At 38.3% G+C, this 27638-nt stretch overlaps 1 protein-coding gene across 1 annotated transcript in view; it reads left to right on the top strand.

Moving 5' to 3' along the window:
* The first annotated feature begins 24731 nt into the window (after positions 1-24731).
* Positions 24732-27638, top strand: part of TEX11 (testis expressed 11) — a 75205-nt gene continuing 72298 nt past the window's right edge. Inside the window, exon 1 of the mRNA XM_031944978.1 lies at positions 24732-24785. Within this exon, the coding sequence (XP_031800838.1) occupies positions 24780-24785 (6 nt within the window). The 5' untranslated portion in view covers positions 24732-24779. The remainder of the gene's footprint in view (positions 24786-27638) is intronic.

The following is a 27638-nucleotide window of genomic DNA, read 5'->3' on the forward strand; positions in this document are numbered from 1 at the left end:
GGCCTCCCAACAATGGGATATTAAACCTTTCCTTAAGACTTAAATTATAATTTTTCTCCGTTGGAAATTACTTTGGTTTAATTTTTATTAAAGCTCTAATGAGGAATCTTTCATGTTTATCTTCTTATGTTTCTTGTAGTTAAAAGTCAAATTTTCTATTCAGTTCTTGTCTTTCCCTCAAGAATGCCTGAAAGTCCTTTCTTTCATTAAATATCCATTTTTCTCCTGCAATATTACACACAAGTCTGCTGGGTAAGTTATTCTTGATTACAAAGCCAGCTCTTTTGCTCTTTAGAATATATCCCTATGCCCTTTTGTCTTTTTTACAACATTTTTTACATAATTGTTAAATGTTCATAGTGTATCTTCCCATATCCACTTCAGGGGCAAAAAGACTGCACAGAAAATTCTTGTATCATTTTTAAGATATCAAGAAATACAACTTTAGTAACATAACATTGTTCACAGGTATGGTTTATCTACATTTCTACATAGACATTTTTTGTGTTTCAGCCCTTGAAACACACTTTGTAAAGAAACCCAAGACCGTTTTAAAGACTAGACTTGTGACAATTAAAATTATACAGTTGGACTCAGGATACAAGTTGTCCTACCTCTGCACAGTAGTTGTGTTCTGGAAGCATTTAGTGTACATAGTCTTCTTTTGGTAACTTAAATAATTAAAAATATATTAGTTTAACAAAAAAGTTTCAGTCTATGTGCAGCCCTTTTATAAAGTAGTAAATAATGTCCCTTATCTTGGGAATTGACAGCATTTGGGGAGAGAATAATGACAAGGGCCATGGCATCAACTTGTTAGGAGAGGGACGTGCCAGGGAGGCACAAGACAGACTGGGGGGCTAAGGTTTGGGCCTTGAGGTCATAAACTTTGGGCCTTACTCCCCAAAAGCTGGTGGATCAAAGGGGCATTCACAAAAAGTCTCTAATTTTCTTTTCAGTATCATCATCACAAATTTTATGCTGTAGAAATCTGATAGTGAAGACACTAGTGTTATACTATAGGCTGGTGCTTTTTCTGCCCTGAATCTCATCATTATTCTTTCAGGACCATAAATGGACCCTATAGCATAAATGATGCTATAGAATTGTGGCTTAATTATCATAGTGTTCTTTGGGAAAAGAATTGGGGGCTTCTAAGAAATAGAAATATGTGTTAGATTTAGGGTTAGGAGGGGCCAGGGCTTCAATTTTGCCTGAAATCTAGCTCTTGTTGGCTATGAGCTGTTGAGCTGATTGAGCTTCAGTTCATTTATAAAGTGGCTGTAATGCGTATCTCCCAGGGACATGTGGAAGACTCAAGGAAGATTATAGAATGCTTTGCACCTCCTTTAGAGCTCTGATGTTAGCATTAATGTGTGAATAATGACTACTTCCTGCCCTCCAACCCACTTCTAACCTTTTCTAAAATTCCATCCTAGACTAGAGAGCTGAGGGGGTGGGGAAGAGCACATTTTTGGAGGTCATCTTCCTCTTATTTTAAAGATGAAACTGAATTTTAGATGATGAGTAACTTGAGCAGTATTGCACACCTTGGGGGGAAGGTCACAGTCTGACTGTCAGAGTGAGCATATGAAGGGAAGGGGCAAAGCTTCACAATAAACCTAGAAAGGGGGTGGAGTCAGGCACTTAAATGCCAGACTAGAGAAGTGGGTATTTGATCTTAGAGGTCAAAGACAGAGACTCTGGAACTTTTGGTAGGGCCTTCCAAGCCAGAAGAGCTTCAAGTAGAGGCCTGGTGATAGACTAAAGAGGAGCCTGACTCAGTTTGGAGGAGATTATCTCATAATTCCTAGTCACCCCCTTTCCATGGCCCCATAACCTGTCTCCGTTGACTCATTCTCCAAACTTTTCTATTTTTGAAAAAAACTCTACCATCTTCTTAGTTACCCAGATTTGAAACTTAAGAATCCTCAGAGAATCATGGATATAAGACTTGAAAGCATTCTTAAAGGCCACCTCATCTAGATACTCTCAGGAAAAAAAAGGGGAAGACTTGCAGGAAGTGATGCAAAGTGAAATAAGTAGAACAGGAGAAAATTGTACACAGTGGCAGCAACATTGTATGATGACCTACTATGGATAACTTGGTTTTTCTCAGCGATACAGTGATCCAAGAGAACTCTGAAGGACTTGGAATAAAAAATGCTATCCGTCCCCAAAGAACTGATAGAGTCTGAATATGGATGGAAGTATACTTTTTAACTTTATTTTTCTTAGGTTTTTATTTTGGTCTATGTTTTCTTTTACAACACAACTATTATGGAAATATGTTTTGCATGGCTATACATGTATAGCCTATATCAAATTGCTTGCCTTCTCAATGAGGTGGGGTAGGGAGGGAGGGAGAGAATTTGGAACTGGGTTCTAAAAATGAATATTGAAAATTGTTTTTACTTGTAATTGGTGAAAATAAAATGCCAAAAAAGGGAGAGGTCACCTCATGTACTTTTCTCCTATCCCCACTTGTATGAGATCAGGAAATTTCAACTTAGTGAGCTTGGATTTCCATGTGGTAAAGCTAAGCTTCCAATAAGAAGGCCTTTAGTAAATGTTTTCATCAGAAGTAACCCAAAGATCATTTCCTTCCTATAAAAGACATTTCCCGATTCCCCCAAGGTTAGCGCCAAGCCTCTGAAAAGACTTTGTATTTATTGTGTGTAGATGTTATATAGACAGACTCATGTGTTGTCTCCTTTAATAGTTTGTAAACTCTTTGAAAACAGAGACTTTCTTTGGTCTTTGTGTCCTCAGTATCTAGCACAGTGCCCAGAACCTAGGAGTTGCTTCAGTTAGCTTTTGTTGTTAAGTACCCACTATGTGCCAGGCACTATACTAGGAGCTGTGATGCCCTGTCATACTGAGCTTTGCTGGAGGAGAGAGTAGAAGAGAATGTTAGAAATAAGATGGGATTCTTCCACTCTCTTTGCTCTGGAATTGATGTCCTCTTGGTTCCACTCAGATAGACTAATGAAGCATGGGGTTGACTCCTTCTCAAAACATGTCTTTAAAAGTATAAGACAAAATAACATAAGCTTGCAAAAGAAAACAAAGTATAGTTATCAGCATATCATATAAAAGTTTTTAGCATAAGTTCACGGCTGCCAGGTTAGCAACTTTTGCTCTAGCTATTTTTACATTGGGTGAAAGGAATACCAGTGGAGCATGTGGATTCGTCAATGATTTCTCCCTCCCACTGTATTGTTAGCCTTACCTCCCTTATGTTGCTCTTTTGTACGCCTGTCCTTCAATTATTTGCAATGTCTCCTTGCCACCCATGTGCCTCTCTTTTGTCCCTTTAAGGAATTTATGATTTTTGATTCTTTAGAGATGGATATTTTATGACAGCTATATAAAATCACCAGAAGAATATTGGTGGTGGTGTTTTTTTTTTTTTTTTTTAAATGAGCCTTTGTTTCAGGAAGCAGCTTGGGCAGGGGGAGGGGGGGGCGTCATTAAAAATACGTATAATTTCCCAAAGGCAGTCCAGGCCTGCTCTCTTCTCCCTGTTAAATTTGCATCCCAAGTCATTGTCTAGCCACACTTACTCTATGGGCTCTCCATCCAGTTACATATAGTCATAATGCACCTTTTTTTCCTACTTGACCTGAATTCTTGAGGGATTGTAAATTTTCTGAGGTTCTCCAGTGTTCTGGGACTTTATGCAGTCAGTATAATTTGTAGTTGCAGTCATTTGCAAGCAGACACATCTGTAGGGCCTTATCTATGGGAAATCCCTCTTCCATTTTCACTAGAGCTCCCCCATGGCAATGACATTTTTGGTGAGAATGTGACTCCCTATCCCATGCCTCACTTAGTATTCGTTATCAGAGCAGAGTCCAACAAAATTTTCAAGGAATGCTATATGATGTTAATATATTTGTGGATCATATATAATTGGAGGCGAGCCTTTACTGGGAAGCCTTTTGCTCTATTTAATACAAAATTTTTGAGAGTCAAAAACCCTCACGTACAAAAAATGTTTATAGCAGCTTTTTGTGAAAGCAAAGAATTAGAAATTGAGGGAATGGCCACATTTGGGGGATAGCTGAACAAATTGGGGTATAGGAATGTAAGGGAGTACTATTGTTCTGTAAGAAATGATCAGCAGGCTACCTAACTAGAGCTTCCCCCCCACTCTTTGAATTTTATTTTCATACAGAAACAATAATGTTTTAATTTGGCTACATCAATTATCTTCCTGTGTCATGATGGGAAAAAAAAATTTTTTTTTGCCAATTTGCACCTTATGTGGTGCAGTTATATTAACCAAAACCAATAATCCAATATATGTGAAAAATAAAAACCAGCTCCCTCCTCCCCCATTGCAGTTGAAGGAAGTACAGCTTATCTTAGGAAGTACACTACAGAAATCTAAAAACTCAGTATCTTTCCCTCCCAGTACTAAAAAGAATACAAATTAATTTCTAATAAATTGCTGAGAAGTGGGTAAAATTGTGGAATTCTCATAAAAGCTGCTGAAGTGATCTAACTTTTTCAAGAGAGTCACCAGGATAGAAACAGTAACCCTGACCTCAGCACTTATGTTTCATGGCTGAGTTTGTGTGTAGTTTCTGCAAATTGCTGGGGACTGTTCATGTCTTCTGTTTCTTCTTCTGTGCTGAGTACTGCAAACACAAATACAGGCAAGAAAGATAATCTTTATCCTCAAGAAACCTTCATTCTAATGGGGGAAAGATAACACATAAAGTGGAGCTGAAAAGCAGGGCCCAGGAAAGGCTACCCATGTTTGGGTTACGCAGCTGTTGAGAAATCTAGATAGTAGAGTAGTGAGTGACCTGGAGCATGGCCAGGAATCCTCCTGAAATATTGAGCTGGAGAGTCATTCATTAATCAGGAGAGCAGGATCTCGGGGCAGAAATTATAGCAGTCTTGAATTCTCTGTATTTTGGGGTCATTTTGTGACTCTGAAGGTGTGGTCTGTTGTAGAATATCACTGTGAAAGCTTGCCTGTTGTCTTCTCATGTCTTCATCAAGAATGTCCTTGGTGCATGTGTAGGCTATTCTTGTAAAGGTTATGCAGAGACTGCAAAGTAGGCATATGAGTCAGTGCTTATTAATATTTCCTTGGTCTCTCTTTTTAAAGTAATGAGGTCTGTGATTTTTTCAGGTGTTTTCCTAGCTTTCCCTCTTGTATATATCTTGATAATCAAATCTTCAGCTGTCCTCTTCAGCATAGAAACCCTTTGTGTGTACTTCAGAAATTGTGAGACTATGTCAATGTCTATTCTTTTATCCATTTCCCCTTTTTGGCATCACCAGCTTGTTTACGTGACGGGTCAGGTAGAAGTTATCTCAATTTTGTACCTCATTTTCTATTTATTTTTCTAATGTGTATTTATTTTCATTTTAAGCTGTTCTAACAATAAGCTAACAGTATATTGGTTGATACATTATAATAAAAACTATTAAATTTACCTTTTATAGTATTTTTTATTCAACCAACCTTCAAGCTGTTTCAATTCTCATCAATCCAGTACCTCATATTTTCCTCAAAGGTATTTATGATAAGTAGTTGGGAGGCTTTTGTATTGCCTATAACCCTTTGGTGTCTCTTATTTGTCCCCTTCCTCCGTGACCACTTTTGGGTTAAAGTCCCTGCATATTAAGATATATGTTGATTTAATTTGGAAGGTCTTAGTAAATAATCTATGGAATTTCTACACGTCTTCATTTTCTATAACATTGTCACAGAAGCTCTCATTTTCATGGTGGTCTTTCTGCATGTTCTCATCACAATCATTACAAGATAAAATGACTAAATGTCCCATGAAATGATGTTTCTTATTATCCTTAAACACATAGTAACATCAACTCCTCAAATTCTTATTTGCCTCTCCAAGAAATCTCCCTCTCCCTCCATCCCTCCTTCCCCCTCCCTCCTCTCTGTCTCTTCCTCTGTATCTCTTCCCCTATTTTCCCCTCTCTCTTTTCCTCTCTTGCTCTTTTTCTCTTTGTCTCTCTTCCTTTTTTATCCCTCTCTCCCTCTGTGTGTCTCTCTCTCTGTCTCTTCCCCCTCCCTCCCTGCTCTCCCCGTGTCTCTTTTCTGATGTTCCTTTTTTTCTTGTGTGTATCTCTCTCCACCTCCTTTCGTTTCTCATGGCTCTTACCCCTCTCCCCCCAAATTTAAAATCTTTTCCTCCTTTTTTTCTCTCTTCTTCTCTCTCTCCTTCCCTCTTTCACAAATACTCTTCCTCTCTCTCTTACAGTTTCTATATCTCTTCCTCTTTTTCTCTCTTCCTTTCTTCCTCTCTTTTTTCTCTCTTCCTCCCTCTCTCTTCCACTCTCTATATTTCTCTCCCTTTCTTCCTCTCTTTTTTTCTCCCTCTTTTTTTCAACCCCTCTCTCTTTCTTATCCTTTTTTCTTTCTGCCCCCCACCTGCCCTTTCTCATTTTCCTTCTCTCTTTCCTTTCCTCCTTTCCTTTTCCATTTTCCGCCCCTCCCCTTTTCTTTTTCTCCTCTTCCCCTCCCCCGGTGCCCCCCTTTCTTTTCCTTTCCTCCTTCTTCCTCCGCCTTCCTGTATTCCTCCTTTTTCTTCCTCTCATTTTCTCTCTCTTCCTGTTTCTCTCTTCCTTTTTCTATCCCTCTCTCCATTTCTTTCTTCCCGTTCTTCCCTCCCTCCCCCACTTCTCTTTTTTTTCTTATTTTGTCTTTTCGGTGGTCTCCAAAGGCTCTGCCTCTCTGTCTCCCCCTCTCCTACTTCAACTATCTTTTTTCTCTCTCTTCCTTTTTCTCTCTTCTTCTCTCTCTCCTTCCTTCCTTCACACACACTCTCTCTTCCTCTCTCTTACACTTTCTATATTTCTCTCTTCCTCTCTTTCCTTTCTCCTTCTCTTTTTCTCTCTTCTCTCCCTCTTTTTTCTCTCTCTCTTCTACTCTTTTTCTCTCTCTTCCTCTCTTTCTCTTCATTTCTTTCTCTCTCTCTTCCACTCTCTCTCCTACTCTCTATATTTCTCTTTCCCTTCTTTCTCTTCCTCCCTCTCTTTCTCTTTTTCTCTCTATGCCTCTTTTCCTTTCTCCCTCTCTTCCTCTCCCTCTTCCTCTCTCTTCTCTCTTTCTCTTTTCTCTCTCTCTTCCAGTCTATTTTTCTTCTGTCTTCCTCTCTCTCCTACTCTCTCTATTTCTCTCTCTCTCTTCCACTCCATTTTTTCTTCCTTTCTCTCTTCTACTCCCTATATTTCTTTCTCTTTCCTCCTCTCCCTTTCTCTTCCTCTATTTCTTTCTCTCTCCCCTCTCTCTTCCTTTTTCTCTCTCTTCCTCTATCTTTTCCTTTCTCTTCTGTTCTTTTTCTCTCTCTATTCCTCTCTTTTGTCTCTCCTTTCTCTCTTCTACTCTATTTTTTCTCTCTTCTTCTCTCTTTCTTCATTCCTCTCTCTTCCCCTCTCTCTCTCTTTCCTTTTCTCTCTCTTCCTCTGTCCTATTTTCTCTCTCTATTCCTCTCTTTCTTCCTGTCTTCTTTTCTTTTTCTCTCTATTCCTCTCTCTTTTCCTTTATCTTTCTCTCTTTCTTCTTCTTTCTCTCTCTCTCTCTCTCTCTCTCTCTTTTCTTTCCTCTCCTTGCCTCCCCTCTCCCTTCTTCCTTCCCCTTTCCCTCTTATATTTTTTCTCTCTTCCCCTCTCTTCTTCTCTATTTCTCTCTCTGTTTCTTCCCCATCTCTCTTTTTCTCTTACTTTTTCTCTCTTCCTTTCTCTCGTCTTTTTTTATTCCTCTCTTTCTTCCCTCTTCTTCTTTCTCCCTTTTCCTCCTCTTCCTCTTTTCCTCTCTCTCTTCCTCTTTCTTCCCCCCTCTCTCTTCTTCTCTCTCTTCCTCTCTTGTCATTTTCTTTTCCTCTCTCTTCCTTTTCTCTTTCATCTCTCTTCCTGATTTCCTCTCTCTTCCTTTCTTTTTTCTCTCCCTCTCTCCCTCCCTCTCTTTTTCTCTCTTCCTCTCTTTCTTCTTCTTTATTTTTTCTATCCCACCCTCTCTTCCTCCCTCTCTTACTTTCTCTCATCTTGCTCTCTTCCTTCTTCCTCTTTTTCCCCCTCTGTCTCTTCCTCTATCTTTCCCTCTCTCTCATCTTCTCTTTTTCTCTGTCTCTTCCTAGCTTTTCCTCTCTCCTCTTCCTCTTTTTCCCCTCTCCCTTCTCTCTCTCTTCCACTCTATATTTTTCTCTATCTTCCACTCTCTTTCACTCTCTTCCTCTTTTTTCCTCTCTTTTCCTCCCTCTCTCTTTTACTCTCCATATTTCTCTCTTTTTCTTCCTTTGTTTTTTCTCTTCCTCTCCCTCCCTCTCTTCTTTTTCTCCATTCCTCATTCTTCCTTTTTCTCCCTCTCCCTCTCTCTCTCTCCCTCCATCCCTCCTTCCTCTCTGTCTCTTCCTCTGTATCTCTTCCTCTATTATCCCCTCTCTCCCTCTCTTGCTCTTTTTCTCTCTTTGTCTCTCTTCCTTTTTTTATCCCTCTCTCCATCTGTGTCCCTCTCTCTGTCTCTTCCCCCTCCCTCCCTGCTCTCCCTCTGTGTCTCTTTTTCTGTGTGTCTCTTTTTCTGTGTGTATCTCTCTCTCACTCTCCTCTCTGTCTCTCTCATGTCTCTCTACCCCTCTCTCCTACTTCGACTATCTTTTTTCTCTCTCTTCCTTTTTTTCTCTTCTTCTCTCTCTCTCCTTCCCTCCTTCACACTCTTCCTCTCTCTCTTACACTTTCTAAATTTCTCTCTTCCTCTCTCCTCTCTCCCTTTCTCCCTCTCTTTTTTTCTCTCTTCCACTTCTCCCTTTCTTCTTTGCTTTCTTTTTTTCTCCCTCTCTTCTTTTTCTCTCTCCCTCTTTCTTCCTCTTTATTTTTTCTATCCCTCTCTTTCCCTTTCCTCCTCATCCGTCTTCCCTTCTTCCCTCTTTCCCTCTCTTTTTCCCTCTCTGTCTCCCCCCTGTCTCTTTCTCTATCTTTCCCTCTTTCTCTTCTTCTTTCTCTCTCTCTCTCTTTTTTCTCTCCCTCTCTTCTCTTCCCTCTTCTTCTCCCCCCTCTCTCCCTCTGTGTTTCCCTGTGTCGTCTCTGTACTTTTTCTCTTCTTCTGTCTCTCTTTCTCTTCCTCTCTTCTCTCTCTCTCGCTTTTTCTCTTTCTCTTCTCTCTTTACCTCTCTCTCCTCTCTATGTCCTCTTTCTCTTCCTCACTTTTATTCTCTTTTTTCTTCTCGTCCTCTCTCTCTCTAGCTCTTTTTCTCTCTCCCTCTGTGTCTGTTTCTCTGTCTCTTCTCCTTCTGTGTCTCTTTTTTTTGGTCTCTCTCTCTCACTCTCCTGTTTCTCCCATCTCTCTGTTTCTCTACCCCTCTCTCCCTCTTCAATATCATTTTTCCTCTCTCTTTTTCTCTCTTCTCTCTTTCTTCTTCCCTCCTTCACATACACACTCTCTTCCACTCTCTATATTTCTCTCTTCTTCTCTTTCCCTCTCTCTCCCTCTTTTTCTCTCTTCTTCTCTCTCTTCATGACTTTTTATCTCTTCTCTTTTTTTCTCTCTCTCTCCCCTTCTAACTCTTTCTCTCTCCCTCCCTCTCTCTAGTTTTTTCTCTCTCCCTCCCCCTCTCTCTGTAGTTTTCTCTCTCCCTCCCCCTCTCTCTGTAGCTTCCTCCCTCCCTCTCTCTCATTTCTTTTTCTATCTCTTCCTGTCTCTCTCCCTCTGTCCTCCTCCCTCCATTTCTCTCTTCCTCTCTCACTCTTTTTTTTCTGTCTTCCTCTCCCTCTCTCTCTTCCACTTTATTTTTCTCTCTGTCTTCTACTTTCTCTCCTACTCTCTCTCTATCTCTCTCTTTCCCTCTCTTCCTCTATTTCTTTTTCTCTCCCTCTTTTTCTCTCTGCTTCCTTCTCCTTTTATTTTTCTCTCTCTTCCTTTTTCTTCCCCTTTATCTCTCTCTTCTTCTCTCTCTCCCTCCCCTCCTCTCTTCTTCCTCTCTTCTACTCTATATTTCTCTCTTCCTTTTTCTTTTTCTATCTCTTCCTCTCTCTGCCCTCTTTTTCTCTTCTCCCCCCTCTCCCTCCCTTCCTCCCTTATTCTCTCTTCCTCTCTCTCCCTCTTTCCCTTTCTGTCTCTTCTCCCTCCCTCCCTCCTCTCTCCCCCTCTCCTTCTGTGTCTCTCTTTCATCCCCCCTTTCTCTCTCGTCTGTCTACTTCTCTGTCCTTCTATCTTTTTTCTCTCTTCCTCTCTCTTCTTCTTCTCTCTCTCCTTCCCTCCTTCACACACACACTCTCTATATTCCTCTCTCCCCTTCTCTCTCTTCCTTTCTTTCCTCTCTCTTCCTTTCTTCCTCTTTTTCTCTCCCCCTCCCCTTTTTCTCTCTCTTTCCCTCTCTCGTTTTCTCTCTCTTTCCTTCTCTCATTTTCTCTCTCTTTCCTTCTCTCATTTTCTCTCTTCCCCTCCCTCGTTTTCTCTCTCTTTCCCTCCCCTCCCCCTTTCTCTCTTCCTCGCTCCCTCCCTGTCTTTTTTCTGTCTCTACCTTTTTCCTCTCTCTCTTCCTCCCTCTCTTTTTCTGTCTCTTCCTCTTTTTTCTTTCCCTCTCTCTCGTCTCCCCTTCTCTCCCACTCTATTTTTTGCTCTCTTCCTTTCTTTTTCTCTCTCTTTTCTACTCTCCCTCCCACTCTCTATATTTCTCTTTCCCTTTCTCTCCCTCTCTCTCTTCCTCCCTCCCTCTTTTCTTTTTTTCTCCATTCCTCTCTCTCTCCCTCTATCCCTTCCTTCCTCCCTCTCTTCCTCTCATTCTCTCCCCCACTCTCCATATTTCTCTTTCCCTCTGTCTTCCTCTTTCTTTTTCTTTCCCTCTCTCTCTTCTTTTTCTTTCTATTCTTCTCTACCTTCCTCCCTTTCTCTACTTTTTTCTTCCTCTATCTTCCTTTTTTCTTTTTCACTCTATTCTCTCCCTCTCTTCCCATCTCTTCTTTTTCTCTCTATTCTTCTCTCTTCCCCCTTTTCTCCCCTTTTTCTCTTTTTTTTCTTTCCCTTCCCTTCCCTCCCCCTTCCCTCCTTCCTCTCCCCTGTCTTTTGTCCTCTTCCCTTTTTTCTCCTCCCTCTTCCCCTCCCTCTCTCCCCCCCATAAGCCTCCTTCCACTATCTCTCTTCCTCTCTCTTTTTCTCTCTCTCTCTCCTACTCTCTTTATTTCTCTTTCCCCTCTTTCTTTTTCTCTCTCTCCCTCTTTCTTCCTCCCTATCTCTTTGGTCCCCCCTCTTCCTCCCTTCCCTCTTTTCCTTCTTTCTTCACCTATTTTTCCTCTGTCTTCCACCTCCTCACACCCATTTTTCCTTCTTTCCCTCTGTCTTCCTCTCGTTTTCTTTTTCTCTCTCTCCCTCTCCGTCTTTTTCTCTCTCCTCCCTTTTTCTCGCTCTCTTCTTTTCTCCTCAGTCCCTCTCTTTTCCTCCCTCTCTCTTTTTCTTTTTCTCCCTGCCTCTCTCTCTCTCCTTCTCTCTCATTTTCTCTCTCCCCCTCTCTCGTCTCTTTTTCTGTCTCTTTGTCTTTTTTTCTCTCTCTTCTCCTCCATGTCTCTCTCTCTTCCCCTCCCTCTCTTTTTCTGTCTCTCTTCCTCTTTTTTCTCTTTCCCTCCCTCTTCCTCTCTTCTTTTCTCTCTCTCTCCCTTTCTTCTACTCTATAGTTTTCTCTCTCTTCCTCTCTCTCTCTTCCACTCTCCCTCCCATTCTCTATATTTCTCTTTCCCTCTCTTTTACTCCCTCTTTCTTCTTCTCTCTCTCCTTTTTCTCTCTATTCCCCACCCTCTCTCTGTCTCTCTCTCTCCCTTTCCCTCCTTCCCTGCCTTTTTCTGTCTTTCCCCCTCTCTTTTTTCTTCATCACTCTGTCTTTTTTCTGTCTCTCTTCCTCTTTCTTCTCTCTCCCTCTCCCTCTCTCTTCCTCCATCTATCTTCCCCTCTCTCTTTTTTTCTCTCTATTCCTCTCTTCCCCTTTCTCTCTTCCCTCTCATTTTCTCCTCTCTCTTCCTGTCTTCTTTTCTTTTTCTCTTTCCCTCTCTTTCTCTTCTTTTCTTTTTCTTTCTTTTCTCTCTTCCCCCCCTTCTTTTCCTCCCTCCTTCTCTTCCCATTTTCTTCCTCTTTTGTTTCTTCCTCTTCCTCCTTTCTTTTTTTGTTTTCTCTCTTCCTCTTTCCCTCTTCCCTTTTCTCTTTCTTCCTCTTTCTCTCCCCTCTTTTTTCCTCTTCTTCCCTCTTCCTTCTTTTTTCTTTTTCTCTTTCCTTCTTCTTCCTTCCTTTCTTTCCTCCTTCCCTCTCTTCCTCTTTCTTCCCCTTTTTTCCCTCTCTTTTTTCTTTCTTTCTCTTCTTCTCTCCCCCTCTTTTTTTCCTCTTCCTCCTCTTCTTTCTTCCCTTTTTTCCCTCTCCTTTCCTTCTCTCCTTCTTTCTCTTTCCACCTTTTCCCCTCTTCTTTTTCCTCTTCCTCTCCTTCCTTTTTCCCCTCTTTTTCTCCTCTTTCTCCTCCCTCTTCCTTTCTCTTCCCTCTTCTCTTTCCCTTCTCTTTCCTCTCCCCCTTTCCTTCCTTCTTCCCCTCTCCCCCTCCTTCCTTCTTTTTTTTCCTCTTGTCTCCCCTCTCCTTCTTTCCTTTCTTTCTTCCTCCTCTTTTCTTTCCTTCTTCTTTTTTTTTCCCACTCTTTCCCTTTCCTTCCTTCTTCTCTCTTCCCCTCTTTCTCTCTCCCTCTCTTCTTTTCTCTTTTCTTTCTCTTCCTTCCCCTCTCTTTTTTCTCTCCCCTCCCTCCCCCCTCTTCCCCTCTTTTTTTTCTCTTTCCTCCTTTTCTTTTCTCTCTCCTTCTTTTCTCTTTCTCCTTCTTTTTTTCCCTCTTCTTTTTCCTCTCTCTCTTTCCCCCTCTATTTTCTCCCCCTCCCTCTTTTTCTCCTCTTCCCTCCCTTTTTCCCCTTATCTTTCTCTTCTTCCTCTTTTTCCTCTTCCCCTTCCCTCCTCCCTCTCTCTCCTCCTTCTTCCCCCTCTCCCCCTCCTTCCTTCTTTTTTTCTTCTTCCCTTGTCTTCCTTCTCTTCCCTATTTCTTCCCTTTCTCTCTCCTTCCTCTCTATTTTTCTTTTTTCCCTTCTTTTTTCTTTTCCTTTCCCCTCTTTTTTTCCCTTTTCTCCTTTCCCTTTTCTTTCTTCCCTCCTTTTTTTTCTCCAATCTCCCCTTTCCTCTCCTCCCTTCCTTTCTTCCCTTTCCCCCTCTCTCTCCTTCTCTTTTCCTCTCTTGTTTTTTTCTCTCCCCACCCCCCCTCCCTTCCTCTCCTTTTTTCTCTCTTCCTCCTTTTTTCTTTTTCTCTCCTCCTCCTCCTCCCCCCCTTTCTCCCTCTTCTTCCACCTTTCTTCTCTCTCTTAATTTTTTCCTTCACCTCTTTCTTCTCCTTCCTCCCTCTTTACTTTTTTCCCTCTCCTCCCCTCTTTCCCCTTTTTCCTCCTTTCCACCCTCTTTTTCTCTCTTCATCTTTTTCTCTCTCTTCCTCTTTTTCTCTCTTCTTCTCTCCCTCCCTCCTTCTCTCTCTCCCTCTTTTTTCTCTCTCTGCCCCTCCCTTTCCCTCCTTCTCTCTTCCTCTCTATTTTTCTCTCTCTTCCACTATTTTTCCCCTCTCTATTTTTCTCTCTTTCTTTCTCTTTCCCTTCCACTCTCTATTTTTCTCTTTCTTCCACTCTCTATTTTCCTCTTTTTCTTCTCTTTCCCTTCTACTCTCTATTTTTCTTTCTCTTCCTCCCTCCCTCTCTTTCTTCCCCCTTTTTTCTTCTCTTCTCCTTCCCTCTCTCCTTCCCCTCCTCCCTTTTCCTTTTCCTCCCTTCCCCCTCTTCCTTTCCCATTCTCTATTTTCTCTCTCTTCCCTTGTTCTTTTTTCTCTTCTCCCTCTCTCTTTCCCTCCTTCCTCCTTTTTTCCTTCAATCCAGGTTTTTCTTTCTCCTTCCTTATTCCCTCTTTTCTCCCCACCTTTCCCTCTTTTCTTCTCTCTTTCCAAACCTCTAAATTCTTCCTCTTTTTCCTCCTTCCACCTCTATTTTCCTTTCTTCCAACCCTTTTTCTCTCCCCTTTCTTTCCTCTCTTTTCTGCCTTCTTCTTCCCTCCCTCCCAATTTTTTTCCTTCCTCCTTCCCTTCTTCCTTCTCTTCCCATTTTCCTCCTTGGGTCCCCTTCAAACCTTTCTCCCTTTATCTATTTTCTCTCTCCTTCCAACCCATTTTTCCCCTCCACCCCCTATTTTCCCTCCTTTTATTTTGTTTTCTTCCATTTTCCTTTTTCTTTTTCTTCCCTCCCCTTTCTCCCTTTTTTTCCTTTTAATCCTCCTCATTTTTTTTTTCCCCTTCCATTTTTTCCCTCTTTTAAATTTGTAATTTTCTCTCTTTCTTCCTTTCAAACTCTTCTAATTTTTCCTTCTCTTCCCCAAACTATTTTTCTCCTTCTCCAATTTTCTCCTTTCTTTCTTTTCTCCTTTCTTTTCTTTTCCTCCCCCTTTCCCTTTCTTCCAATTTTTTTTACCCCTTTTCCTTTCTCTCCTTCCTTCTTCCTCTTAACTTTCTATTATTTCTCCTTCCACTTCTCTCCAACCTCTTCCTCTATTCTCCTCTTTTGTCTTCTCCTTTCCTTCCCTTTTCTCCCTTTTATTCTTGTCTCCCTTCAAAATTCTTCCCCTTTTTTCTTTCTTAAATCTTTCCTCTTTTTTTAAATTATTTTTTTCTTGTCTTTTTTTCTTTTCCAATTTCCTTCCCTTTTTTAAACACATTTTTTAAACTTATAAAATTATCTCTTCTGTCTCTTCCCTGTTTTATCAATTTGTTTTTCTTTTTTACTAATAAGGTTATTTTCTAAATTTCAAAGCCTTTTAAAATCTTTTTTAAAATTTTACCTCAATTCCACCTCCTCTTCACTCTGGCTTTCCAAACCTTTGTTTCTTCCAATTGTCCTTTAATTCTTTCCAATAATTTAATTTCCTTTTTAGTCTTCCCCAAACCAATTTTCCCTTTGTTTTTCCTTCAAAATCGTTAAATGTTTTGCCCTTAGGTCCTTTCAACTTTATTTCCATAATTTCCACCTGACTTTTTAAACCCCAATTTCCTCACCCAAATTTACTAATTTCCAGCTCCCAAAACCCTAATCATCTATTTTCAACCCTCCAATTTTCCTTTTTCTTTTTGTATTTGTGTTTCTTTAAGTTTTCTCCTTTTGGATTTAAAATTTTCTTTTTTAATTTTGGTTTCCCTTCCTTTCTCTTTTTTATCCTTTTCTAATTAAAATCACCATTAAATTTAGGTCAAATTCCTTTTTCAAATAGAAATTTAAACTTTTTTCCAAGGTTCCTTTTCTTTAAACTTTAACAATTTTTCCTTTTCTAAACCCTTTTAATTTCCCTTCCTGTGGCAATTTTGGGTCCCATTATTAAACATCAAATTTTCATTAAAATGAAAAGGAATTTCTTCCTTCTGTTAATTTTTTTGTCTTTTTATCTAAATTCAATTTCCATTTGGGCTTTTCTTGGCCTTTTTAGGTTCTTCCTTAATTTTAATTTGTATTTCATTCTTTAACCCCCCAGAAGAGGTTCCTTGGGAAAACCACCTGTTTTGGTTCCTTAAACTAGATTCTTAATTTTCCTCACCAATCTAAACTCTCCCAAATAATTTTAATTTTAATTTATTGGGTTAAGTTTTTCTTCCCTTATTTTCTAATTCTCTTGCAAATTCTTCCTTGTTATTTTCTTCTTTTCTGTTACCCATTTCCCTTCCAAAGAACAAATTTTAATTTTATTTTTTAATTTGTACAAATTTTAAAATTTAAATAAATCAAATTTTTTCCTACTGATTTCATTTCTCTTTTTATTTTTCAAATAAAATTTCATGTCTTTTCTTCTTTTAAGTCATCCCTTTTGGTTTAAATTCCAATTTGGTTCCTTAACCTTTTGGCTGATAAGGGAAATTAATAATAAATTTAAGGGAATTAAAACCTTTAAAAACATTTTTGGGTTTAAAAATTAACCACCGAAAGGCATTTATTCACTTGGGCCCTATACTCCTGTATCAGTTCCAAAGGGTCTTTTAAGTTTCTTTGGGAAAAAGGCCCTTTTAAATATGTCTCCATAGTACAAAAATTTAAAATAATTAAATATCACAATTTAAATTTAAAGTTATTTAAAAAGGAAGGAATTTTTTTGTTCTATAAAATGGAAACTTTAAACCCTAAAATGAAAATAAAATGTTTTGAACCAAATGATTACCTTTTGGTTTTTTTGTTTTGTTTTTAAAACCTCCCAATGGTTTTATAAACCATGAATTTTAACCTCTGTTTCCAAATTTTGCTTCTTCGTCTCTTTGGGCCTTTCACCACCCCAACCCAATTTAGTTCCATTAATTTTTATTCCTCCACCTTTGGTCTTTTAAAATTTCATTTTTGGTTCCCAGTCTTAATTAAACGTTCCTCCAAAGTTTTCCCTTTAATTTTTTTCTTAATTTTTTGGTTTAAACCAATTTTTTTTTTTTCCATTTGTTGGTTAGTTTTTATCTTCCTTTTTAAAACCTTTCATTTATATTTTTATCTTTAGGTCTCCCGTTAATAAATTTGGTCCTTCTTTAAATAGTTTTAAATTCCAAAAGGTTTAACTTTCTTTTCCTTACCTTTTTTTTTCTTTTAACTCATTAGAATTTTGGTGCAAACCCTGGAGTTTTTCTAGGGTTCCAAATGGCCTTTTATTTTTTGATCCCATTAGAATTTATTTCAAGGGACCTATTTCTTTTTAAAATTTCGAAAGGTTTAATTCTTGTTTTAATTTTTTTGGTTTTTTATTTTTCATTTAATCCATTTGGAACTTATCTTGGATATTTAAATTTAAAAGAGCTTCCAGTTTTTCCCAATAACTTTCTTTCAAAAAATTAGCCTCCCTTTTCCATTTTCTCTTTGGGTTTAAAAATTTTTTTCTTTTAAATGTTTCCTAATTTGTTCCTTTTGATCAAACTAAAATTTCCCCTAAATGGTTTAAATAATTAGGTTTTGGATGATGTCCCAAGCCCATTTCCTTAAAATTTTTAATTTTTAATTAGGGCCCCTCGTTTGGATTCCTTAAATTATCTTGGTCCTCCAATCATTTTAAAATTTCAATTTCCCTTTTAATATATTTGAACCTTCTTAGATTTGGGATAAATTTCCAATTTTTCCCTGGTAAGGCTTTTCCTTTTAAGGTTTTTGGCCCCTTTTAAAAATAACTTTTTCCTGTTTCTGGTCTTCTTTGGGATTGCATCTTTTTGGGGTCTTAAATTTTCAATTCAAAGGGATACCTAACCCCTAAGTTTTCTAAATTTCCCGAAAATTAATAATTTTTTAAGGATAAAATGGGCAATGTTAATTGGGGGTGGAGTTGTGAAAATCCAACCATTCTTTGAAAATTTAATTTCCCCAAACCACAACCGGCTTACCCTTGAAACATTCCATTACTTTGGGTTTTTAATTCAAGGAAACAAAAGGAGGGAAAAGGCCCCAATATTGTGAAATTTGGTATTTATTTTATTTTAACAAAGGGAATTTTAAATTTTTAGATTCTCCTTTAATTTAAGGAAGGGTTAATTTTAATTAGTATAAAATTAATAATTTTTTTTTGTTTTCTTAAAATTTAATTTCCCTTTTTAAAAGTGGGGGGGAATCCGAAAAAGTAAGGGCCTCATTTTGTTCCCAAACCTTTGGCTATGTTCCTTTGGTTTTTGGTTTTTGGTTTTTAAAAAATTTACCCTGCCCTTTTGCCCTATTTTTCCCCTAAAAATTATCCTTAATTCTGTTCCAATCTTCCTTTTCTTTCCAATTTTTCCTGGTTTCTTTTTTGGACTGTCTTTTGAACCCCCATTTACCTTAATTTTATTTCCCATTAATTTTTTTCCTCCCTATCCTGGACCTTCAACTAAACCATTCCTCCACTGTTTAATTTCCCTTCCGGTTTCCTAACTAATCTTAATTTCTTAACCCGATATTTATTTTCCCATTTTTCCAACCACCATCTTTTTTTGTTTTTTCCAAATCCCTTCCCACTTTAGGGTTTTCCTTCATTTTCAACCATTTCTTTTGTCTAGTTCCCTTTCCATGTCTCCTTTTTCTAAGTTTCTCTTTTTCCTTTTTTTCCTTTTGGCTCCTTTTTATTCTCCAGATTTTCCCCATATGCCCCCAAACCTTTTCCCTTAAAAGTTTAACTCTATTTCTCTCTCTTTTAATTTTTTCTTCCTTTCTAGAACCTCCATTTGAATTGTCCTAGTTTTCCGGGAATTTCAATGGCTTATTCCTTTTTTTTTGATACATAAGAAAATTTCAAGACCAATTTCTTTTTTTAAAAACGTTTCATGGTTTATAATTTTGTTTAAATTTCTTTTGGCTTTAAAAATTTTAATTTTTTCCTTTGCTTGGTAATTCTGTATTTAATTAAAAAAAAAGCCATTTAATCCTAGACCTTTTTGGCTTTTTCCCAATTTAATTAGCTCGGAATTTTCCATAATTTCATTTGGGAAATTTGGGAATTTTCCCAATTCAAAATTTAAATACTTCCATGTTTGCAATTTGAGGTCCTTTTTTACCTAAAAGCAGGAATTTAAATCGGCCCTCAAGAAAATGTTTAACTGCAACCTCAAAGTTTTGGTAGGGTCCTCATTCCTTGGGCCCCAGGAAATTTTTAATTAATTTTTTAATTAAGAAGAACCTTTAAGGAATTTTGAAAAATTTGGGAATTATCGGCCCAATCTTAATTTTTTAATTTATTGGTCCCATTGAATATTATTTATTTTCCTTTGTATAGAAATGTTTGTTTTTCTTTTTTAGGAAAGGCTTTTAGGGTTTATATGGTGGGTAATTTGGAAAGGCCCCCGGTTCAAATTGAAAGAATTACTCTTTTCCCTGGCGTCTAATTTTCCAGTCCTAGTTTCTTTTTTGAAAGGGAATTAAGTCCAAAATTTCCTAGGGGTTCTAAAGGATAATTTAATTTCTCTATAGTTTTAAACTATCACCTAAATTAATATTTTTCCTTAAGGTATATTGTGAAATGGTTATTAAAAGGGATTTGAGAATTTTCCAAAGTTGGGTTTCCTTTGAAACAAAAATAACCTTCAGTCACAATGGCCCTGGGAAACCGAAATTTAACTGGAAATCAAAAAACCATCTTTGGTTTTTAATTTTATTGAAAAAAAAACTGAGCTCCATAGAAATTAAGGCAGGGGTTCTTAGAAACCTGGGAACTGGGAACTTTTAATTTAAAAAAATTGATAATTATTTCAATATGGAATCGGTTTCCTTTGTAATCCTACGTAATTTATGTAACGCATCTTAAAAAAATATGATTTGAGGAGTCTATAGATTTCACAAGGCCAAAGGGGTCCATGATACACCAAAAAGCTAAGAACCCCTTGGATAAGGGTTTTGAATCCAGGTATTTTGACTACAAATGCAGTGCTTTTACTCCATTCTACTAGCCCCCTTATCTAGTCCGACCCAATTTTATTTGCATCCAAGTCCCAGCTGTTTGACCTTGAACAAGTCATTTATGTTCTGAGCCTTAGTTTTCTCTCTTTTTTTTTTTTTTAAATGAAGGGGTGGAATGAGATGAAGCAGCTTTGTTGAGAGGAGCCGTGTTCAGTTTTATGACTTCATTGCTGTGTTATATAATTGACTCATACTGAGCTTGCAGTCCATTCAAACCACCTGATAGTTTTTGTGTGAATGGATGTCTCATCAGGCCACCTTCATTCTGTGTTCGTGCAGTTGATTTTTTGGAACCCCAGTCTTTGTCTTTATATTTATGCTTCTGTGGCTCTATTATGTCATGGAGGTGAGGATGCTATATTCTTGTAATGCACATCCTGTGCATGCCTTTTCATCCCATGTAGTTTCTCATTCCTTTCCTTCCATATATCCTTCATAAATGATTTTTTAAAATAAATTTTAAGTCAATAGCCAAACTTTATTTTTATTTTTTTCCTGAGGAAACTGGAGTTAAGTGACTTGCCCAGGGTCACACAACTAGTAAGTGTTAAGTGTCTGAAGATGGATTTGAACTCGTATCCTCCTGATTATAGGGCCAGTTTCTATCTACTGCACCCTCTAGCGGCCCCCCCTTGATAAATGATTGACCCCAATGTATGAGAGGTTGTCTTCTAGGACCCTCATATTTTGTAAATGTCAGTAATACACTTGGCTTGTCCCTATCTGCACTGTCTGCAGTGTCGATGCATCTAGATCTATATGAGGAGGGGGGAGAACATGAATAACTCAGTGTATTGCCTACCGAATTGTATGCCATGATCTGGTCAACTTGGCGTTCTTTAGCCATTTGGTTTTTCCTGTATGGATTACTAGACCAGTCTCTTGCTTAGTTGTGCATCTCATCAATGTGGCCCTTAAATGTTCTGGGAGTTGACGCGATCGGCATATTGTTATCTGCAAACAGAAACATCTGGAGACTCACTATTTCTGTGGTGCTCTCTTTTCCATTTGGATTTTTATTTTTGTAGAGCATGTCGTGTATGTTGAGCACCTTGGGCAGACATGTGATTCGCTGTCTTCTGCCACATTTAATTCAAATAAAAGATCACTGAACAAAGTTCTCTGGAGTTGTATCAGGAACCTTCTATAATGCTAATATATGGGTGACACTTTCCTGGAAGAAAGATCTGAAGGCTATACTTTATACTGACATAATATACCTAATCAAATGGTTTTTTAAATCAATAAACAGTGAGATTCTGTACTCTTAGCTAGCTGTGTGACACTGAAGATGTGGTTTGCTATGGAGTTTAGGCTGCTAGAACTTCTCTGTTCCCTTCAGATTTTTATGGAAGGCACTCATATGCATGAACTAAACTCTTCTCAAAGATTTTTTAGAGGTGAGAAAGTAGGTTCATGGATGGGTCAGTAATCGTCGATGTCTTCTTGGTGGTTTTTTGTTGTTGCAGAGGAAGATTCAAAAACTTGTTTTAATATGTAATTTCAAGATCTTCCTTTCCTTGTGATCTTGAAAATTCATCCCTGAGAGGTGTTAATAATATTGTGTTGCTTCCATCAAGGGTGTAGTCAGCATGTGTCTGGTTAGGTCCGGCAGCTTGACTGATATTTATTTCTTCTTTCTATTCTAGTACATCAGGTACTGAGGTGTGTTAGTCTAAATAGAGTTTTAGCCCATTGCGACCACTTGAAAAACCTCTGGGTTTCTGAACCTAGCCTTTTTGGAGACAAGTTGGCTAGCCTTAGTCTTTCTGCTTTTCCCCCAACCCCAGCTGATATAGTCACCAGATATAATCGGCAATAATGAGGCTTTAAGGGGTTAAGACCCTGTTATCCCTTTAAGAGTTGGAAAGGAACAGTATCACCTCCTTGCATATCTTTAAATAGCTAAGCCCTGAAGATAGTCAGAAGTTTGAGAGCTCTCAGGCTGATGAGAGAGCCAGCAGTGGGAAAGAATCCAAGTCTTTACTTCTGCAGGGAAAGAATGAGATTTTTTTCTGACCTGCTCTCAGAGGGAGACACTTTATCCAGCAGTTGAAGGATCCCTTGAAGAGTGTTTGAGGCACAGTTGAGGAAGCAGTGACACATAGATATAAAAAGGCAATGCTTGAGGTGTTGGGACCTCCAAGGAGCATGACCCCCGGTAGCAGGGAAGAGAATTGGTTATGGACTCGAGAGAGAACTAACCCTGGTAGTTGAGAAGTGAGCTGGGAAGAGGACTACGTGAGGAAAGAAAGGGCTTTGAGACACCTTGCAATTCTGAAATTGCTTTGACAACCTTGGTTTCCAACATATGGAAACCATTGGACTCTGTATCCATTTTTCCCAGACTCTCTGGGTGTTATCTGTAGGAGATTGTACCCTGTGTTTACAGGGGGAATGTTTCAGAGTGCTTTTACGATGCCATTTTAGTAAATGTCTTTTTGAAGAGCAAATTGTGTCTTCTGGCCTTTCTCTTGTCCCATGGAGAGGACGTAGCTCTAGATGTCTTGAATGAAGCCTCATCATTAGAGGTCTGAAAGTCCCCGAGGCATCTGTGGTGGCCTGGAGCTCTTGTCCTTGGTGACAAGAGATCGATATGGGAACACTGGCAGATGTTTTGTTTCATTTCTACTTGCTTTTTTCTTTTCCTCATTGTTGTGGGCCAAGAGAATGGTGGGACTGTTAAGTTAATACCTCTACACACTCCCACACCACTAGTTGGGACTCTTGTGAACAAGGGAGCACTGATACAGAGGAGGACAGTTGGGACTAACCGTGCCCTCAGGTGGATTGGCCTGGGAGTCAGCTGTGGGTTCTTTGGGAAAGAAGAACATGAAGATGGTTTTTAGGACTTGAGTGGTGAGTTCCTGACAGCCCCAAGAAACCTCCTGGCTTGCAACTTAACCACCTTGGAAACTGATTTTATGAGGTTATATGGTGGTGATCTTTGAATTTTTTTTATGAAATGCATTAGGCTCAGAGTGACCCCATGGCATCAGATGTGGAACAATAGCTTGGACCCTTAATGAATGCTCTTGTGTATGTGTAGGGGATTTGGGAGGAAGGGGAGTTACAAGAGTAATCTGCTTAGAGGAGCCTCAGGTTAAGTTTTCTGTAGGCTCATGTCCTACTTTGGGACTTTTTGAGGTTTTGTGAGATAATTACTTTGTAATCTTCCATCATCCTTCTGTATGATGTTTTGAAAGTGAGCTTGTACTCCGAACTACAGGGGTTGCCCTTGGTTACCAGGCCTCCCCACTGAGCAAGGAGATCTTGTTTACTAGTCAAGGCTGTTTCTGGGCTTTTGGGGCTTCCCTCCTGCAGTAATCATTTTATATTGATTATTGCCATTTCTTAGAGATGTTTAATCTCTGAGACTTATTTCCTGTTTTTGCAAATCGCTAGCTTATTTCAATAGGTCCCTGTGGAGCTGCTGTGGTTGGGGAGATTGTCATTTTCCTTCTTTCTCTTCTTTTGCTTATCATTTGAATCTTTGTTCGTGATCTAAGTAAACAGATAACTAATAGTTGCCTGAAATGATTTCGGCTCTCTTTTTGAAGAAAATGTTTTTTGACTTAGCATGAGGATTTTGAACTATCTCCAAGCCTTTGATTTCTTTCATTTCCTAATCTGAACCATATTTTCCAATAGTGTCTATCTACCTTTGCATCCAAGGCACAGAGTATGAAGGCAAGCGTTAACAGAATCGACTTTGTCCATTTTCATTAGCTTCAGAGGATTTTAGTTCTTGTTCAACCTCAGCAACAGGTGTTCGTGTGTGAACTTTGAGCATCATTGTGGGAGTCTTTTGTTTTTGCCAAGTATGGACACTTCGATTTGTTGTTGGGTATCAAATGAAACTATTCACCTTTCTAAGGTTGCCTTGTGAGCTATCCTTCTATTTAACCATAATTTGCATGTGGCAGTCTCTATCGCCTCTCTTTTAACCCCCTCAGGGGTTAAGTGACTTGCCCAGGGTCACCCGGCTAGGAAGTATTAAATATCTGAGGCCAGATTTGAACTCGAGTCCTCCTGACTTCAGAGGAAACCTGGAAAATGCGAAGGTTTACAAGCCTGGGAGACTAAATGGTGCCTTAGCATCACCCCAAAAGTTTAGAAGGGGGAAGTGTGGTGGAGAAAGCTCAGAAATTCACTTTGGGGCATGTTAAGTGTTAGATGTTTCTGAGATATCCAGTTTGAAATGTCCAATAAGCACATATGTGGTGGTTGGGAGATGACAGAGCTTAGTACCTAGTTGGTGAGAGAAAGTAAAAAAAAAAAAAAAAATGAGTTGGCGGTTACTAGATGGGCTGATCTCTATCTCCCCACCCCCAACTGAGACTGACTTTGTGTAAGTTTCTCAGTCTTGGTCTGGGGTGGTTGACCCACTTATACAAATTCCTATTTCTGATTTTCCTCTTTGGCTCCTTGGGCTGTGGCAGAAGGGTCTCTTTGTATGGAGCGTACAGCCAACTGTACACTCTGTACACTCTGGCCTCTTTCTAGGACTTTGGTCATGTGGGTTCTTCTGGTGGTAGTTGAGAATACCCCACAGTTTAAAGTTATGACATGTTCCACGTCCACAAGTAACCAACTTTTGCTGTTCATCTTTGGAGGGTTTTAGATTCTGAATCCCTCACTAAAATCCCTGGGGCTGTCAAAATTCCCTGAGATGGGGCTTAGGTAGCAGTCTAAGCTATGACTTTGTAGTTAAAGCAGGGCCCTTGGGGGCGGGGGCCTACGTGTTCCCCCTTCTTTTGTCGCACAGAATTTCTGTATAATCTTGGGAAAGTCATTTCATTAGGGAGTCTTTTGTTGATTCAATTGCAAAATAATTCATAATGCCTCATGGGAGTTTTGTGAGGCTTAATTAATAAGTGTTGTTAATGAAGTTTTGATATTCTCTGATTAAAGCATCTGTTTCTTTTTATTGTTGTGCATTTCTATTTTAGTCTGTCAAAACGTGTACATTAAATAGTCTCCTGTAAACATGTGAATTTTAAAAATAATAATAGTGATTGATTAGAAGATACTAAAAGAAAAAAATCTAGAATAATTTTAATTGAGTTAACATCTTTAAAGGGAATCGTGATTTACGTCAATTAGGAAGGGGTTGCTTTCATACTGTTGATGTTTATATGCTAATTGAGGACTAATCTCTGTTATTATGTGAAATAGTAAAAATTGACTATACAGTAGTGTTAGCCTATGTCTTTGAGGCCATGCAAAAAACATAGAATTTGTAATAATAGAATGTTTCTTTTTTCCATACAGCCAAAGCTATGAGATTGGAAAACTGGATAAGAACAGCACTTCCGGACAAGAGATGCAGGTAAAAATTATGCCGGGGATTTCACAATTGGATGAAATCTGCAATTATATGTCATAGATAAAAAAATTACAGTAGTCCCCTCTACATTATCTACAAGGGGCAAGGGGCACTGTGGGTAACAAAGAAACATTAATAACTAATAACAAAACTTGGATAAATTATATTTTATGATAGAATGCATCCTTAGCCCAGGTGAGTGAAAGGTAGAGAATACAGACCCCACTGTTCTTATTGCCTATAAAGTTAATGAAATAATTAATCTCCTCTTTAGAGTTTCAGAACCCACATTTCTTTTGTTCTCCACATATCACTGTGGCAGCCACTGGTTTCTAGTGCCTTTTTTTTTTCCATCTCAAGGAAGTTGTTCAGTGCCTGATTTGATTTGTTCTCTCCTCTCCCATCCCTGTCCACAGAGTTGGTGACTTCCTTCAGATGTTCATCCACTTTCACTAGACTTTTGCCTTCTCTTTCCTTCAAGAGGGGAAATTCTTTCAACTTGATCATTTTTTAAAATTTAGTAATAGCTTTTTATTTTCAAAATACATGCAAATATAGTTTTCAACATTGATCCTTGCAAGACCTTGTGTTCCAATTTTTTTTCTCTCCCCCTCTTCCCCTCACCTCCTTCCCTAACCGGCAAGTAATCCAATATAGGTTAAACATGCAATTCTTGTATGTATTTCCAACAACTATCACGCTGCACAAGAAAAATCAGATCAAAAAGGGAAAAAATGAGAGAGGGAAAAAAAAAAACAAAGAAAAATAACAAAAAAAGGTGAAATACTTTGTTGTGGTCCACAGTCAGTCCCCATAGCCCCCTTTTTGGATGCAGATGGCTCTTTCCATTACAAGACTATTGGAAATGCCTTGAATCACCTCATTGTTGAGAAGAGCCGAGTCCATCACAGATGATCATCATAATCTTGTTGCTGTTTGACAATCATTTTTAACCAGTTGTACTTCATACTCTTAAACTCTGAAATTAATTTCTCCGATTCTTACTTTTCACCTCTCTTGTATCCTTGTCCTGACTCTACTCATTCTTTGTCATCATTCAAAACTGATATGCCCCATTTTTCCTATGTTTCCCATTCTCTTCTGTTTTTTCATTCTTTATATTTTGTTTATTTCTTGATCTTTTATAACTTCACTGGCTTCCCTTGCTCAATTCTCATTTTCCTTTTTTAAACATATTTTTAATAATAGCTTTTAATTTTCAGAATATATGCATAGTTTTCAGCATTCACCCTTGCAAAATCCCGTCTTCCAAGTTTTTCTCCCTCTCTTCCCCCCAACCCCTCCCATAGCAAGCAATCTAACGATTATATGCAGTTCTTCTATACATATTTCCATATTTATTATGCTGCACAAGAAAAATCAGATCAAAAAGGGAAAAAATGAGAAAGAAATGGGGAGGGAGCAAGCAAACAACAACAAAGGTGCAAATATTATGTATGTTCTTCTTGACTAAATTGACACTGTCTGATCCAGATACTCTTCCTTTGTGATTTCTGAACTTGTTTTTGACTCTGATTTTTCTGGATCTCTTTTTTGTCAGCATGGTGTGGGACCTTGTTAAAATTAGTTCATTTATAGTTAGTAGTAGGGAGACTGCTTTTTTGCAGGCTACACTCTATTCTATGCAGGGTTTTTTTTTTTTAAAGAATTAGGTGGTATGCAGAGTGGAGAGTATTGGTCTTGGAGTTGTAAAAACCTGGATTCAAATATGGCTTTAAATATTAGCATAAATCATAATCTCTCTCAGTCTCAGCTTCTTCATCTACTAAATGAGGGTAATAATAGTGCCTACCTTACAGGAGCAAATGAAGCAATGGATATTAAATGCTTTGCAAACTTATAAATCAGTTATTATCAGAACTGTTAGAAACACTCCTTTCTACAATCATATGTTAGCAAAAGTGAGTATTTAAAAGAAATGGAAAATTATGTAATAAAAATAGAAAATACTCCAGTTAATAAGTATCATTAATTTAAAGATCTTTACCTGATCTCAGAAAATGAAATTGAATTAGCCATAAAGGAACTACTGGGGGGGGGCACCCTGGTCCAGAAGGATTTACAGATGAATTCTATTAAATGTTTAAAAAACAATTACTATCTATGCTGCACAAATTATTCTCAAGAAGATACTTTCTATTAATATATAGAAATATTATGTTCTATATAGACATATATAGAAAATAATACATAGAAAAATATAGTCATATTAGCTAAACCATGAATAGACAAAAGAAGAAAACTACAGCTCAACATCACTAAAAATATCGATTCAAAAATTTTAAATAAAATTCTGACCAAAAGGCCGACAGCATATGTGAAATTCGCTGTGACTGAGTTGGATTTAATGTTAAGGATTTAAGATAGCTGAACATTAGGAAAGCAATTAATATAATTAACCATTGAACTAAAATGCCCTTAAACTATATAATTATATCAACAGACATGACAAAACAACGTAAAATGTCCCTAACAAAATAACAGCTTCTTATTTAGAGTAAAAACCCTAGAAATCATGGACATAGAAGGGCCATCAAAATATTACCAATGATATATCTAAAACTAATAACATTATTTACCATGTTTGAAATACTAGAAACTTTCCCCAATAAAAACCAAAGTAAAGCAAGGGTGTCTCGGCCCCAACTTACTTGCCTTATTTGACAGGAAATTTTAGCAACACAAAGAAGAAAAAAATAATGAAATTGAATGAATTACCTCATGCAAACAGGAAAAAAATATTTCTTTTCTGATTTTCTGAGGGCTTCTAATCAAGACAGTAGATTTAGGAAAGTAGCAGAATATAAAATACAGTAACAAAATTTTGAAGGCATT

Source organism: Sarcophilus harrisii, chromosome X (genome assembly GCF_902635505.1).
Source record: "Sarcophilus harrisii chromosome X, mSarHar1.11, whole genome shotgun sequence".
NCBI lineage: Eukaryota > Metazoa > Chordata > Mammalia > Dasyuromorphia > Dasyuridae > Sarcophilus > Sarcophilus harrisii.